This window comes from Podarcis gaigeae (genome assembly GCF_964106915.1).
Source record: "Podarcis gaigeae genome assembly, chromosome: 2".
Lineage (NCBI taxonomy): Eukaryota > Metazoa > Chordata > Lepidosauria > Squamata > Lacertidae > Podarcis > Podarcis gaigeae.
This window is the reverse complement of record NC_139679.1, coordinates 118,070,039-118,086,418: the sequence shown is the minus strand read 5'-3', so window position 1 is coordinate 118,086,418 and position 16,380 is coordinate 118,070,039. Positions and strand designations below refer to the sequence as shown.

The window sequence follows — 16,380 nt, the reverse complement described above, 5'->3', positions numbered from 1 at the left end:
AAGTTCCTAGTCCCTAAGAGAGGCGGCATTTGAACCAGCGGCTCAGGGGCTCCAGCCTTTGGAGCCGCCCTCCGAGCAAGCGCCTTCTGCCTCCACAGCAACGGGGTCCCCACTTTTCCACCCCCCAAAAACCAACCCCGCCGCACCTTCCGCTGGCGGCTCCCTCCATGCAACCAGCCTCCAGCTGCTCTGCCAGGCAATGCGGCTCCTCCTTCGTGGCCCGAGAGGAGCGGGACCGGAAGGTGCGCCCGCTATTCCTTCCCCCCCACAACACCGGGCCTTGGCTCCGAAGGGCCGCTTCCTTTCTAGGAAGGCGAGAGTTCGGCTGCTGGTTGCCTTAACCCCTTCGTGGCGGCATCCAACCGCCAGGTGTCAGCGGACTCCTCTCCCCCACCCCCCGCGCGCGTTTTTGTTTCTTTCTTCTGGGTTACTTACCCAATAAAAAATAATAAAAATTAAAAAAGCATTTAGGGGCAGGCAGAGCAAAAAGGAAAAAAAGAAGAATTGCCTTGCACGGGTTTTGCAGGGTTGGCGTTTTGTTTTGTTTTGAAGTTGGAATGGAACACGCGTTTTACAAAACGCACTCACACGAGAAAGCGCAACCGACGAAGAATCTTGAAAGTTGGGAGAACGAGGAGGGGAGAGAGAAAGAGAGAAGGAGAAAGAGAAAGAAAGAAAGAAAGAAAGAGAGAGAGAGAGAGAGAGAGAAAGAAAGAAAGAAAGAAAGAAAGAAAGAAAGAAAGAAAGAAAGAAAGAAAGAAAGAAAGGCATTTCAGATTGTAAGCTTCACTTTCCTCGTTGGTTTCTTTAAAAAAAACAAATCAGGGTGTTGTTATTGGGAGGGGAAAGCTGGCTTAAGGGGAAAAAACCTGACAGTTTATTGACTTGCTCAAAATCCTTTGTGTCCTCTGAGAGAGGTGGCCTTCTTGGTGGTGGCCCCCTAAAATATAGAAACACACCTCCTTCCCAACGCACACAGAGAGGTCTGGGTCTCTGGCCCCATCTCTTTTACACCTTCCAGTTGGTTGATGAAGAAGTCTTTTGAAAACCGAAGATTTTTGACTGCCCTCTATCTAATACGGTTTCTTTGTTGCATTTCTATCCCGCCGTCTTCCCCAAAGAGCTCGCACTGGGGTTCATGGTTCTTCTCCCCCTCCTCAATGAATCCCCCCAACAGCCCTTTGAGGTAGGCTAGGCTGAGAGTGAGCTTCATGGCAGAGCGTGGATTTGAACCCGGGTCTCGTTGTTAAAGGAATTTCAAAGCATTCCCTGCTTACCCCAAGGATTTGGTGGCTGGAACATCTGCCCTGGCAACCCTGAAATTACTGGTTTTGAGAGCGGGTGTGGAGCTTTAGGACTTTTAAACAGTTTCTAGCAGTTTTAATTTTATTGTATCGGCATTGTTTGCCACCCTGGGCTCTTTTGGAGGAAGGGTGAGATATAAACTTAAGTAAATCAGGCACATGCTTTTGGGAGTAAATATTCCCATTTGCATCAAGCAGGTGTTACAAAGCAATAAATTAATTTCCGCCTGCCCCAAAGTCCATTTTTCTCTCCCTAAACTGCACCAAGGCTTCACTTCGTCCCATATTTGACTTTCAAGTGCTTTTTGAGAACTTTTTTTAATGCCAACAGCCGTATGCCATTGTTTAAAATTTATCTAAATTTTCTCTTTTTAAAAAAAAAACTCTTTAAATTTCTCTTTAAAATTAGCCAGCCACTTTCCTGATTGTTCTGTATTGCTTTAAAATGTTTTCATGTATGACTGAATCGAATAATTGAAGACATGACTGCTCTTGCCACTTGTGAGGGGATTGCTTATAAATGTAGACTTTGAATGGACAAGTGTATAAATGAGTTCTCAATATATATATATACAACATATAGGTTAAAAATAAAGACATATGTATTTGGATGATAATAGCATCTATATATTAGATAAGCATATATGGAATTGTAATTCTTATAGTGATACAGTATAGCATACCTTTCTTTTTTATATAAAAAAATCACGTTCTCACTTTTTTTTCTATGTTCTTTATTTTAAGTGTTGTTAAAAATGCAGTCCTCCGTTGTCTCCTGAGACGGATGGATGCCAATAATAATAATAATAATACTAAATGAATAAAACAGTTTAATGTTGCTCTCCACCTCTCTGAAGTTTTGCAAGAGCGTAGCATATAAATAAATACTTTAATAAACAAAATACATTTTCTTGCAAGGAAGAAGCCCATTGAGCTCTGTGAGGCTTACATCTGAGTTAAAACACACAGGGCTCATCATATTCCCATTCTCCAAACCCGCCATCTTATTCCTGATGGATGCACACATTGTGGCAGGCCTGCCCAGGATGTTTTCATTATTTTCTCCTTTCCACTCCTCCTGGTCTCCCCACCCCACCAGCTTTGTAACTGCCCCACCACAGAGATAGAAAAAGAGAGAGATTGCAACAGAGCCTTCACTTCCTGCTCCTGTCTTCAGGCCTCTGCAAGGAGCATAATGCAAAAATTAAGTTTCCCTCCACCAGCCCACCTCTGACCTTTTAAAGTGATTAGTGTTGTTGTTCTTTATGTGGTACCATTAATATGCACGGCACTTTGCTTGGGGAGCTACAACTCATGAAAAAGCAAATATAGCTCTGCTGCTGGTCCATAAGGGGATGGTGAAATTCACAGCTACATTGACTGGCCTCCAGGACTACAACTCCCATCAGTCCCAGTGAGCAGGGGTTGTAGTCGAAGAAAATATACTGTATGAGGGGGCACCAAGTCTGGCCTTGAAGCAGAGCTTTCCAAACTGTGTGTCGTGACACATTAGCACGTCAAGCTGGAAACGGGTTAGTTTAGCTTCTGGTTTGCTAGTAAAACTGAATTAAAACTGTGTCGCGAAATGGTGCATGTCTAAAATGTGTGTCACCAACATGAAAAGTTTGGAGAGCTCAGCCTTGAAGAATAGAGAGTCCAGCTGTTTAAGGCTGAATCTGCAACCAGAGGATTTTCCACTACCTGAAGATAAGGCTTTGCATTTTGTGAGGTTTGCACTCCCTTCTGACCAGGAGGAAATGGCCTCAATTGACTACTTTTAATAGCAATAATAATTTCATGAGTTATACTTCGCCAATCTGGCTGGGTTGCCCCAACCACTCTTTTAGCTAGAAAACCATTCAAAAGCAATCTCTGGTGTGTGTTTGTGTGTTGCCATGGATAAGTATACAAGCTGAATGTTGAAAGATTTGGGACAGATTTTTTAAAAAATCCTTCACGCAGCGCAGAGTTAAACTGTGGAACTCACTCCCACAGGATTCTAAGGCATAAACTGCCTCTAATAAACGTGTACACAAGCTGACCTTGCGGCTACATCCAGCCAAATTTTGGTACTGTACTTAACAAAGTGTTGACGATGAAAGGTTCTGTGGAACCCAGAGGCTTGCCAGGCATTCTGCCAGATAAGGGTTTAACTTTGCGATGCATTTTATTGTTTTATGTCTTTTCTTCTGGTTTATTTATTAGTCTTGGAATGTAGCTTCAGCTACACAGATAAATATTATTATTTCTTTAACTTCTGCACCACCCCTTATCTGAAGATCACAGGGTGGTTTACGCTACAGAAACAATATTCCAAATATAAACACAACCATAGAAATACTCAGAATATAAACACAATATTTGGAAGCTTGCCACACTGTTGTGATATCTGGGTTGGAACTGGAACTCAACCCCCTGCCCCAAACACCCAACAATTTTGAAACTGCAGTGGACAAGATCCTGTGATTTCCATCATCACCTTCTGATTGCTACCCATCTATGATTTCCACTCATCACTCCCCACAGGAGGAGAAAGTGCTCTTGTGCTTAAATCCTGCTTGCGGGCATCTGTTTGGAATCATAAGAGTGGGAAGGGGGACCCCAAGGAGTCATCTAGTCTTGTTGTTTAGTCGTTTAGTCGTGTGCGACTCTTCGTGACCCCATGGACCAGAGCACGCCAGGCACTCCTGTCTTCCACTGCCTCCTGCAGTTTTTTTTTAAAAAAGATATTTATTGGCAATTTCACAAATTTTATAAAACATAAAAATCACAAAAAACACAAAAAATAAAAACAAAAATACATACAAAAAAGCAAAAAAAACAAACCACATGTATGACTTCATTCCCTTATGTACATAAAACTTACTTTCCCGACCTCCTCATACCTCTCCTTACTGTATTCCATTCTCTAATTAAGTCTCTTCAACAAATCCTTCCCTTAGTTTCTATTAGATTTTAAGCTTACTTTTCATATTCACATAAAGATTACAGCTAGCGACCCCTTAATTTCAAAATCAACATCGTCTTAACATTCAACAATTTTACAATATTTCTTAAGATAGTCTTTAAATTTTTTCCAATCTTCTTCCGCCTTCTCTTTCCCCTGGTCTCGGATTCTGCCGGTCATCTCTGCCAGTCCCATATAGTCCCACTGCCTCCTGCAGTTTGGTCAAACTCATGCTGGTAGCTCCGAGAACACTGTCCCACCATCTCGTCCTCTGTCGTCCTCTTCTCCTTGTGCCCTCCATCTTTCTCAGCATCAGGGTCTTTTCCAGGGAGTCTTCTCTTCTCATGAGGTGGCCAAAGTACTGGAGCCTCAGCTTCACAATCTGTCCTTCCAGTGAGCACTCAGGGCTGATTTCCTTAAGAATGGAGAGGTTTGATCTTCTTGCAGTCCATGGGACTCTCCAGAGTCTCCTCCAGCACCAGAATTCAAAAGCATCCATTCTTCGGCGATCAGCCTTCTTTATGGTCCAGCTCTCACTTCCATACATCACTACTGGGAAAACCAGAGCTTTTACTATACGGACCTTTGTTGGCAAGGTGAGGTCTCAGCTTTTTAAGATGCTGTCTAGGTTTGTCGTCTAGTCTAACCCCCTGCAAAGCAGGAATCCCAGGAACAGCTGGCGGGGAAAACTTCCAGCCTGAAACAGCAGAGAGCTGCTGCCAGTCAGTGCAAACAACACAAAAGCTTATACTGTACCAGAACAAACTTAGTTGGTCTATAAGGTGCTACTAGACTAAATAAAAAATAAAAATAAAAATATTTTTTTTAATTTAACACTGAGCTGGATAAGGCAACTTCCCATTTCCCTACGAGTGTTGAGCACATGTTACTCCTGCGCAGGCCACGCACAGATGCAATCTAGGGTTAAACTGCAAGAAATTTTAAAAAGTGCCATTTATTATTTTGCACCAGCAAGCGCAAGGAACCCACAACACGCGCCTCTGCCGCCCCCCTTTTCATCTTCCACTTAGGCTGGCTCTTATTACACCAAGCGGGAAGCGGCGCTGAAATGGACTGCGCCATTTCAGGCTACAGGGGGCGTAGGTTTATTTTTAAAAAAAATATATAAATAAAAACAAACCAGCTGCACTTTGCAATGAGAAAGGTGCCACTGTAGGAGATTTTTTCCCCCCACGCCGTGCTGCTTTTCTGCTTGCAGCGGTTTTGAAACGACCTGCATATATCATTTCATTTAAAAGTTGGTATGTCCCGCTTTCTGGAGCGGAGCGGACCATTTCGCCACCCTGTTCGGGGGGGGGGGAGGAGTTGGGAGATAGAGAGAGGAAAAAGAAGGAAGAGACCAAGGCCTAAATCATTGCTGACTTCCTTTGAATAGTTTAAGCCAGCTCACGGGGGAGGGGGAAAGGAGGCTTCCCCAGAAAGGGAGAAGAGGGGAGAGAGTTTCCTTGACCCAACCCGCGAACGTGTGAATGCGACTCCTGGTAGGCTGCAGTGTTTGCAAAAAAGCGGGGGGAAAGAGAGGAGGAGAATCTGGGCTTCGGCGGGTTTCCTTGCAAAAGAAGCTGAGTGCATCGGAAGGAGAAGCAAGCGAGTGCTGTTGTTTTCCTGCCCCTTCCTCCAGATGTGCGAGGGGGGGCCCAAAGGTGCGGAGCAGTGGGGTTACCTCTTGGCATTTCTGGGTGTCTTTGGAAGCGCGCGCGCGCTGCGAAACGTAGACTTATTAAAAAAGGCTGCATAGACTGAAGAGCCTCATTGTCCGCAGAGGAGACTTCGCAGTCGCTTGCGAAGCCATTTTGTTTGCGAGGAAGGCAGAGCTTTGCCTAGCAGAGAAAACACATTCTGGATTTTTATTTTTTTTTATTATTATTATTATTAATAATAATTAATTAATTAAACAGGGAGCTGTGAATTTGGTGGCAGGGGAGGGGCGTTTCTGTGTTTATTTTCTAACTCGCATTCTTATTTCCTAGGCAGAAATGTGTGGTTGTTGCTGGGTTGTTGCTGTTTTTAAATCACGCATTTGTTGGTTTAGAAAAGATGCACGTGGGAAGGCAGCTTTCGCGAGGAGGGGAGCAAGCCGTAGCTCAGTGGCTTTGGGTGCAGAAGGCCCCAGGTTCAGTCTGCGGGTAGAGCCTGGAGCCCCCAGCCTCAAAACCTGGAGAGCTGCTGCCAGCCCGTGTTGACTATATGGAGCTGTGCGCCCTGAGCTAGGTGGGCTCCGTGGGAGGGAGTCAACGCTCCTCCTGCTCAGAGTAAACCCACGAACATGCTTGACTTTAATTTCAGTGGGCCTGCTCTAGGCAAAACTGAAGTTGCAAGGCAGCTTTTTGTGTTGCAAAGGAAAGTATTTTTGTTACTGTCCTCAGTGTTACGGGGTTGTGGAAACATGGGTTGCGACGAGTCCTGGTGCACACAGACTCTTGCACCCTTTATTAGTCCAGCTGGGCTAGCTCGGTTGGTTAGAGCATGGGGCTGCTGACGGCAACGTTTCAGGTTCGATCCCTGAATGGGGCAGCTGCATCTTCCTGCATTGCAAGGGGGTCAGACTAGATGATGCTCAGGGTCCCGTCCAACTCTGTAATTCTATGATCTCTGTTTAGTCACGTCAAAGAGGGAGTTTCCTTCCTCTACATAACTGTTAAAGCTGTAGGGGCCCTGGCCTCATTGGCATCCGGCTACCTCACATCCCTTTGAGGTAATCCATTGCTCATAGTGTGGGTTGTGAGGTTGGTTTTGTGCCAGCCTTGCAATTCAGCCCAGTGCGGTTACGCTCTCGGGCAGCACTCCTGTACCCGCTTACCTGGGAGTAAGTTCCATTGAGCTCTGCGAGGTACTGAGGCTTACTTCTGAGTAGGCTCATATATCAGCATGGTACTGTTGCTGCAGGTTGAGGGTCCCTGGGGGTGGGTCATGTATCCCATATTACTACTACTACTACTACTACTACTACTGTTTATTGCATTTATATCCTACTTTTTACTTCAAAGAGCTCAAGGGGGCATTATGGTTCCCCCCATTAATTTGATTTTGAATTGATTTTAGAGTGAATTAATTTTCGAATGCTGTGTTACTTTTATTGTGGTTAGCTGCTCTGAGCCCAGCTTTGGCTGGAGAGGGCAGGATATAAATAAATTATTATTATTATTATTATTATTATTATTATTATTATTATTATTATTATTATTTGATCCCCACAACAACCCTGCGAGGTAGGTTAGGCTGAGAGGCAGTGACTGGCCCAAGAAACATCCACTAAAATTGCCTTGTTGCACTCTCTGTACAGACCCAGTGCTCAGTTACCTACACAAAAGCCTCGTGCTCTGCTGATATGCAAGCAGGATGCATATCGCCCAGCCAAGCAAAATGCAACAGGCACAGCAACATGCATCATTCTGGATTTTTATGTCTATAGCTCCAACTATATCTCTGTTTGTCACTATTTTCTCTTGCTCTTTCCCCCAGTAAATCACACTCCCCATTTCACCTCTCGGACAGAAGTAAACCCACTGAACGAAACAGGGCTTAAACTTGGAATAAACATGCCCAAGATTGCATCTTCCTTTACCATCTCTGAGGGGGATCCCATTCAAACAGAGAGAGAGTGTCTCTGATATGTCATAGCCATAAACGCCCAATTGCTTTTACAAAATTAAGACTTGATCTAATAGCCTTCTGCCTTTCTGGATTGCCTTTGGAAATCACCTTTAAAGCTGCAAGGAATTTTCTTTGGATCAGTGTTTCTGTGTGTTCTGCAAGACAAGACACTGTTCATTACAACACCCACTGCCCCCTCTATAAAGATCCTCATGGAAAACATCTGTCTTGAGTTCAGCTGTGGGGGAAATGTTATTACGTCAACTGAGTTTGTGTGGTTTTTACTGCTGGCCAAGGAAAATAAGGCTACCTTGTATTTGTGTTGGCTGCTGGGAAATTAAAAGCCAGATTTGCAGCTCAACTGTTGTCGTTTAGTCATGTCCGACTCTTCGTGACCCCATGGACCAGAGCACGCCAGGCACTCCTGTCTTCCACTGCCTCCCGCAGTTTGGTCAAACTCACGCTGGTAGCTTCGAGAACACTGTCCCACCATCTCGTCCTCTGCCATCCCCTTCTCCTTGCGCCCTCCATCTTTCCCAACATCAGGGTCTTTTCCAGGGAGTCTTCTCTTCTCATGAGGAGGCCAAAGTCTTGGAGCCTCAGCTTCAGGATCTGTCCTTCCAGTGAGCACTCAGGGCTGATTTCCTTAAGAATGGATAGGTTTGATCTTCTTGCAGCCCATGGGACTATCAATGCCTTTCCCCCGCTTTGTTCCAGCAGAACAAATAAAATGGTTACTGTTGAATCAACTCCCTTCTCCTAAGGGCTGTAGGATGTTAGACTGGTAAGCTCCCTAAAGAAGGAATCGGTCAGCCTGCAGCCTAACAGTGTGGGGTAGTGGTTAGAGAGAGTCAGGCTAGGAGACCAGGGTTCAAATCCCCGCTCATCCATGAAGCTCACTGGGTGTGACTTCGGCTCAGTCCGACCTACCTCACAAGGTTATTATGGGGTTTAAATGTAGGCTTACCATAAGTCTGGAATCTCCTGGACTTATCGAGAATACTGCAGCCACAAGCAGTGTCTGCGCAGAAGTCGGCGAAATGTTTGGTCAGATCCGGACATATTGCAGCCCATGTGTTGGCAGTGTCGTTTTTGCCGCAGAAGTAGCTCAAAAACTTCCCATTTCTTTGCGATTTTGCTAACAAAGCTCTATGACTCCTCCTCTCCGGATTTGAAATATGGCAACCCTAATGAAATGGGAAGGGAGGGAACCACGTACACCACCCCGAGGTTGGTTTGCTCAGTTTTATTCCCTACCCCAAATAAAGCGCTGAGAAGTGAATATTTGCATTTCATGCCTCTTCTGTTTCCTCTTTTCCAAGGCATTAGCTGGAGATGTCCTCTCATTCTTTGTCCTTGAGATTCTCTCTAGAGGGTTAAATCCACCAAGTCCAGATTCCTAGAGGAATAACTGTCTAGGAACCAAAGATGTGAATGGTCAAAGTCCTAGACAGGCAAGACATTGACTAGGCTCTTGTATACCAACATAGTGGCAGTATTCTCAGTGGAAAGAAGCCCAGCAATTGAGGGGTGTTGAGCACCAATTGAGGGGTGTTGAGCACCGTCCAGGACCCAGCATCCTTCCGGAAAGGTGGGTGAGTGGAACAAACGTTCTGCTTTGCCTTTTTTTTTATAGGTTGGATCCAGCTCTTTTCACCTGTACACTCATAATGACTGGAGTTAACACAGAGACGTAAACGTCCATCTGCTCGTTGGGTCGACCTCAGAAGGAGTCCGCATGCAGACATGGCAAGCTGTTGCGCAGTGCCCAGATGCAACAACCGGCGTTGGCGTGGATCCCACGTCACATTTCACAGGTAAGCTGGGCCACCTGGAAGGAAGTGTGGTGGGTGGGGTACAAATGATTGCAAAACCTCCTCCTGCTTTTCTCTAATATAGTGCAGTTCTGTGACACAATTCTGGGCACCACCATTTAAGAAGGATGTTTCATTGTACACAGGTTGTACAATGGCAATAAAGGTATTATTATTATTATTATTATTATTTATTATTATGTTGGCAAGCTGGAACGTGTGCAGAGGAGGGCAGCCAAGATGATATGGGGTCATTTACACCGAGTAAATTGGCAAAAAATTATAAATCCAAATCAAATAAGTGTTGGAAATGTAAAGAGAAAGAAGGTTATTTTTATCATATGTTAATGCTTACTGGGAAATGATATATAATGAATTGATAAAGATGTTTAAAATAACATTTGTAAAAAAAACCCAGAAGCTTTCCTTTTGGGAATTATAGAGACACAACTACCTAAACTGTACAGAAAAGTTTTCATGTATGCGACTATAGCGGCAAGAATGTTACTTGCCTAAAAGTGGAAAGAAGAAGAAGTCCCAGCAAGAGGAGAATAGATATAAAAATTTAAAGAATTGGCAGAATTAGCGAAACCTACTGGAAAAATAAGAAATCAAGATAACATACTTTTTTATAAAAGAATGGAAATGGTTTATTGAATATTTACAGACAAACTGTAAACAGATAAGAACATTGGCAGGATTATTGTAATAACCTGCAGTTTTATAAGAGTATATATTTAAAGTAGATGAATAAATGAGCAAAATAAGTTAATTTGGTTATACAGAAAATATGAAAAATAAATTGAAGGGAACACAGGAAGAGGGGGAAGGAAGCCAAGGTCTGAAATGTTAAAATGATTGTAAAATTATTGAAATGTATAAAGTTTAAAATCATAAATAAAATAAAATAAGATGATCTAGGCTCTGGAAACCAAGTGGAGATGGAACATAACCCTCAGGTTAATGTAATGTAATAATGGATGGCATTTTCCACTACTACGTTAACGCCCAACTCTTTAAAATTCAAAACCAAATTGTTTCAGGTTTCCTCTCACAAAGGAGGACCAGTTGAAAAAGTGGCTCGTGAACATCGGACGTCAGAACTTCACTCCCTCGTACAACGACGTCGTGTGCTCAGAGCACTTTAGGAGGACGGATTTTTGGGGCAAAGTGGCTTCCGGGCGGCGGGAACTCAAACCTGGAGCAATCCCGACTGTCATTCGTCGACCGAAAAAGGTGGGGGGATTTATTTATTTTTAAAAGACAAAACAGAAGGTGCGCACGCGCCATACATTTAAACTACTGGAATGTGTAGTTTGTTCAGGGTGTTGGGGGGTTGTAGCTCTGTGAGGGTAAACTACAGTTTCCAGGATTATTTTTTTGAGGAAAGTCGTGTACTTTAAATGTACGGTGTGTGCAAAGCCTGATGGTTCATTTGACGATCCTCAGAATTACTTATCTGTGTTTTTATCTTGTATTTTTATCTTGTGAACAGCCCTCAGGTCTTTGGATGAATATAAATCTAATAACTAAAAATAATAGTAGAGAAAATCAAGGCTGGTATATACCGTAAATCTAATAAATAAAAATAACAATAATAAAAGCAGTCATCATTATTTGATTTAATGTACCCTTTAAAAGGGACGCAGGTGGCGCTGTGGGTTAAAGCCTCAGCGCCTAGGACTTGCCGATCGAAAGGTCGGCGGTTCGAATCCCTGCGGCGGGGTGCGCTCCCGCTGCTCGGTCCCAGCGCCTGCCAACCTAGCAGTTCGAAAGCACCTCCGGGTGCAAGTAGATAAATAGGGACTGCTTACTGGTGGGAAGGTAAACGGCGTTTCCGTGTGCGGCTCTGGCTCGCCAGATGCAGCTTCGTCACGCTGGCCACGTGACCCGGAAGTGTCTTCGGACAGCGCTGGCCCCTGGCCTCTTGAGTGAGATGGGCGCACAACCCCAGAGTCTGTCAAGACTGGCCCGTACGGGCAGGGGTACCTTTACCTTTACCTTTACCCTTTAAAAATATAGGAATGGGTTAAGGCAAATTCCTTCCTGTTATAAGAAAAACTGTTCCCTTTCCCTTGTGGGGTATTCCAGAGCCCAACCCTATCAGTAGGAGAAAACAGAGGCCAGCCAGAGTACATTGAGAAGCATAGTTTGAAGTTTATTCAAGGAACTTTTGCAACCGGGTCCCCACTCCCCACACACAGGAGGGAGGAGAACCCAGAACAATGGTGTGCAAGCCTTTATATAAACTTTTGAAATTGCCCACCCTGTAGTCCAAGACCAAACCCCACCCCCAAAAAACCCCCATCATACATACATCACAGAAAGAGGCAGTCTACAGCAGAAGTCCTGCCTGCCAGGATACCTGATAATGGTCACTGATTGCTTTACCTTGGCAGCCTGGCCATTCTTTTGTCATGGTTAATACTTTAGCTCCTGAATCCAGGTCACAGGTTCACTCTATTCATACACAAATATGTCCTTAAGACAGGATTTGCAAGTAAAAAGACAAAGGGAAGGCTTTCCCCATTTGCCTCCTTTACTGCAGAGGAATATCTGAGGCCATAGGGAGAATCAAAATGGCTTCAGGATTGCTCTCCTGTGGTATTTCAGACACATGGTTCATATATTTAGATATGTGTGCATTTATGAATATTTCTTCTATGTTTGAGACCTTAAAATTCTTATAACAACCGGAACAACTAACTCACTCTGAAACACATCTACAGGTGGGACCTAACACCAAGGAATTTAGCACTAATACTCCCAGGAACCTCACCAAAATGCTGGAGAGGGTGCACCTCCACAGGCACATACCTCCACATGTGGTGGGAATGCCCCAAAATCCATCTATTTTGGACAACAGCCATACAAGAAATATGTAAAATAACTGAGCAAGTACTAGAAATCACCCCAGAACTGGCCCTACTAAACATCTTCCAAGACAATAATGCCCACTTACACCACAAAGAACTTATAACCCACCTACTTTCAGCAGCCAGGAACACCGTAACCAGACACTGGAGAGACCTGTCAGGAGTAAGCATGGACCAGTAGTACCAAATAGTATGGGAAACAGCCTTACTAGAAAAATTAACCAATAAACTGAAACTGACACGGGGACAAACAGAAGAAGATGCCTTTATCCCCTTTATCACATAGACAGTCCAACAAGACAATGACAAAAATCCACCAACAGCATACAAATCAATATGGCTAACCTGATTCAAAAACACACACACACACGAAAACAAAGTTCACCACAGCCAATCACAAACAAGCAACCACATCCTAGGCCAACCCCAATTTCTCTCACCACCAAAGGAACACAAGTGAATAGCAAAGAGAACCCGCACAAAGACGCTGACACAAAACCCCACACATACATTAAGCAAATTAGAAACATCGCCTCCCAACCCCCCCCTCTCACCTTCCCCCCCCTCCACCTCTCCCCCCCCTTTTCTTTCTAATGTAACCCTAATGTCTCAACAAATGAAACTGACGTATGGAAAATGTAACTTGAAAAAAGAGACATTGTGCATACCTTTGTAAACCAATAAAACGTTAATACAAAACAACAACAACCGGAACAACTCTGTATTTTACCCCTCTGTCTTGGAACGTAAACATCATTGTGGACATAATAATAATCATAATCATAATAATAATATATTTATACCCTGCCCATCTGACTGAGTTTCCCCAGCCACTCTGGGCGGCTCCCAATCAAATGTTAAAAACAGTACAGCATTAAATATTAAAAACTTCCCTAAACAGGGCTGCCTTCAGATGTCTTTTAAAGATAGGATAGTTGCTTATTTCCTTCACATCTGAAGGGAGGGCATTCTACAGGGCAGGTGCCACTACCGAGAAGGCCCTCTGTCTGGTTCCCTGTAACCTCACTTCTAGCAATGAGGGAACTGCCAGAAGGCCCTTGGCACTGGATCTCGGTGTCCAGGCAGAATGATGGGGATGGAGACGCTCCTTCAGGTATACAGGACTGAGGCCGTTTAGGGCTTTAAAGGTCAGCACCAACACTTTGAATTGTGCTTGGAAACGTACTGGGATCCAATGCAGATCGCTCAGGACCGGTGTTATGTGGTCTCGGCGGCCACTCCCAGTCACCAGTCTAGCTGCCGCATTCTGGATTAATTGCAGTTTCCAGGTCACCTTCAATAATCCTTTAATAATGGCCTCGGAGCTCCTATAAGTGCCCTGCTGCTAAATCAGGCCATTGGCCTACCTTGTCCCAGGCTGCCTACCCCAGAGGTAGCCATTGTGGTGACTTCCAGATTTTGTGGACTCCAACTCCCATGAGCCCCAGAAAGCACGGCCAATTGTCGGGAATGATGGGAGTTGCAGTCTACCACATCTGGACTCCTTTTTGCCTGTTTCAAGATTGAGGAAACTGTGGTCCCCCAGATATTGTTGAATTGCAGCATCCCTGGCTATTAACCCTGCTGGCTGGGACTGATGGTATCTGAAGGTATATACAGTGGTGCCCCGCAAGACGAACGCCTCGCAAGACGGAAAACCCGCTAGACGAAAGGGTTTTCCGTTTTGGAGGCGCTTCGCAAAACGAATTTCCCTATGGGCTTGCTTCACAAGACGAAATGTCTTGCGAGTTCCTGCGGGGTTTTTCCCCTCCCCCCCTTTTCCTAAACCACTAAGCCGCTTATCAGCTGATCCACTGATAAGCCGCTTATCAGCTGATCCGCTAATTAATTTCGTCTTGCGAGGCACCACTGTACTTCATTAGCGATCATGAGGAGGAGAGGAAATAAAGATGTGTTCCTATCGGTCTGATGCTCTTTGGTTTGTTTGACATTTACAAATGACAAACACAGAACGGCAGAAGACGATTTGCAACCAGGAAGTGTTGCAAATAGGCCTGGCTTTCTGAGACAGAGACTCTCACCAGGCCCAAAGCCAAGCTCTCTTCTCCCACAGCAAAAGCGGCTGTTGTTGTTGCATTTTAGGACCGCTTCCTAACTGCTCTTTGTTTTACTTTCCTTTCGCAGGGCTCTGGAAAGGGTCTGGCTAAAACGAGAAAGTGCCTTGTCCGCCGTAAACCGCCCGATCTGGAGCCAAGCAGCCAAACTTTGGCAGTCGGCGAAAGCGATGTCGAAGCAGCAGCAGCAGCCTCCAAGAGCGACATTGTGATCCTGGAGCATTCGTACTCGGCACCGGCAAGCCCAGGTGAAGCCAGGCAGTCGATGCCACAAAAGTTCATAATAAATGACAGGCCTCTGTGAAAGAGAGGGGGGAGAGAAGCGTTCAAAGCCCACCTCTTCCTGCAAAGACCCCTGTGTCCTCGTAGCCTACAGAAACGAAACCAAACTACAGCAGAACCTCGGTTCCCGAACGCCTCTGTTGTCGTACGTTTTGGTTCTCGAACGCCAAAAACCCGGAAGTAAATGCTTCCATTTTCGAACATTTTTCGGAACCTGAATGTGCAACACAGCTTCCACTGGGTGCAAGAATGGGAAGTCGTGCCTCGGTTTCTGAACATTTTGGAATCCAAACGGGCATCCGGAATGGATTTCGTTTGAGAACCGGGGTACCATTGTACGTGTAACTCAGCCTAGTATGGTGCCCTCTTGCTAGGGCTTCTGGGAGTTGTAGTCCACAATGGCTGACGGGCACCAGGTTGAAGAAGGGTGCCACAACAGTGGCCTAGTGAGAGTCCTGGGGGCCAGATATAATGCCATGGGGGGCCACATTTGGCTCCCATCCCTGTGCAGTCCTCCAACCCTGTTCTGCATGGGTTTTATACCAGTGCTGTGTTGGTTTGTGTTGCTTTTATGCTCTCTGAATACCATTTTGATAAGCATTTTGTTATTTATTTGTGGTGCCTTTTATAATTTCTTGTAAACTACTCAGAGGGAAGGGATACAGGTTCATTTCTCTGTGTTCTCCTTGCCTGAAATCAGAGTGGATTTGATTTAAATCATTTTTTTACAGAAAGACTCATTCTTGCTGGTATAATCTTAATATTCACAACCAGATGAAGGTTTCATTTTTGGAATAATAAATTTTCAGAGAAGTTTTTACAGCTATATCAAAAATCACTGATTTGGTTATACAGTACATAGATATGAAATTATTGTGACATTTAATAAGTTAACTGTTTATATTTGGACAACTTTTCTGCTGTACTTTATTGGAAGGAGAAAAGCAATCGTTTCCTTAATAACAATTTAAACTATTTATTTAACTGAAACAATAACTTATAGCATACGTATCCATGTGTGTTAACTGATGTGGTTAAACAATTAAAAAAAAACCTTAGACTGAGTTTTAGCACAAATGAAAAACTTTAAACAAATCCTTATTTCCTGATGAATAGCCTTTGGACTATAATGTAACTAAAACAGAAAACTATTTTTAAAAATATTTTTCCTCCAAAAGCATTTTATTTTAAAATTCCGATTTAAAAAAAACAACAAATCAAATCAAATATTTTTGATTTAAAAAAAATATTGATTTTTACCCACCCTGCCTGAAATCTTTGACAGCTCCTGCCAGTCATTGTAGACAGAATACAGTGGTACCTCAGGTTACATACACTTCAGGTTACATACGCTTCAGGTTACAGACTCCGCTAACCCAGAAATATTACCTTGGGTTAAGAACTTTGCTTCAGGATGAGAACAGAAATCATGCTCCGGCAGTGCGGCAGCAGCGGGAGGTCCCATCA

General features: G+C 44.2%; 2 protein-coding genes across 17 annotated transcripts in view; both read left to right on the top strand.

The window, feature by feature from the left end:
• The window catches only part of LOC310837236 (uncharacterized protein), a 501,393-nt gene that overhangs the window by 134,192 nt on the left and 350,821 nt on the right, over nt 1–16,380 (top strand). The window lies entirely within an intron of this gene.
• Nucleotides 489–16,380, top strand: part of LOC310837205 (uncharacterized protein) — a 35,552-nt gene continuing 19,660 nt past the window's right edge. For 2 of the 16 annotated variants that reach the window (XM_083723303.1, XM_083723299.1), the window contains exons 1-4: nt 5,562–5,753; nt 9,503–9,683; nt 10,724–10,916; nt 14,702–14,879. In XM_083723303.1, the coding sequence (XP_083579429.1) occupies nt 9,613–9,683; nt 10,724–10,916; nt 14,702–14,879 (442 nt within the window). In that variant the 5' untranslated portion in view covers nt 5,562–5,753; nt 9,503–9,612. Of the gene's footprint in view, nt 780–5,502; nt 5,916–8,560; nt 9,321–9,502; nt 9,684–10,723; nt 10,917–14,701; nt 14,880–16,036; nt 16,228–16,380 lie in introns of those variants that run through there. The other 14 variants (XM_083723305.1, XM_083723295.1, XM_083723296.1 and 11 more) reach the window with 11 other exon arrangements.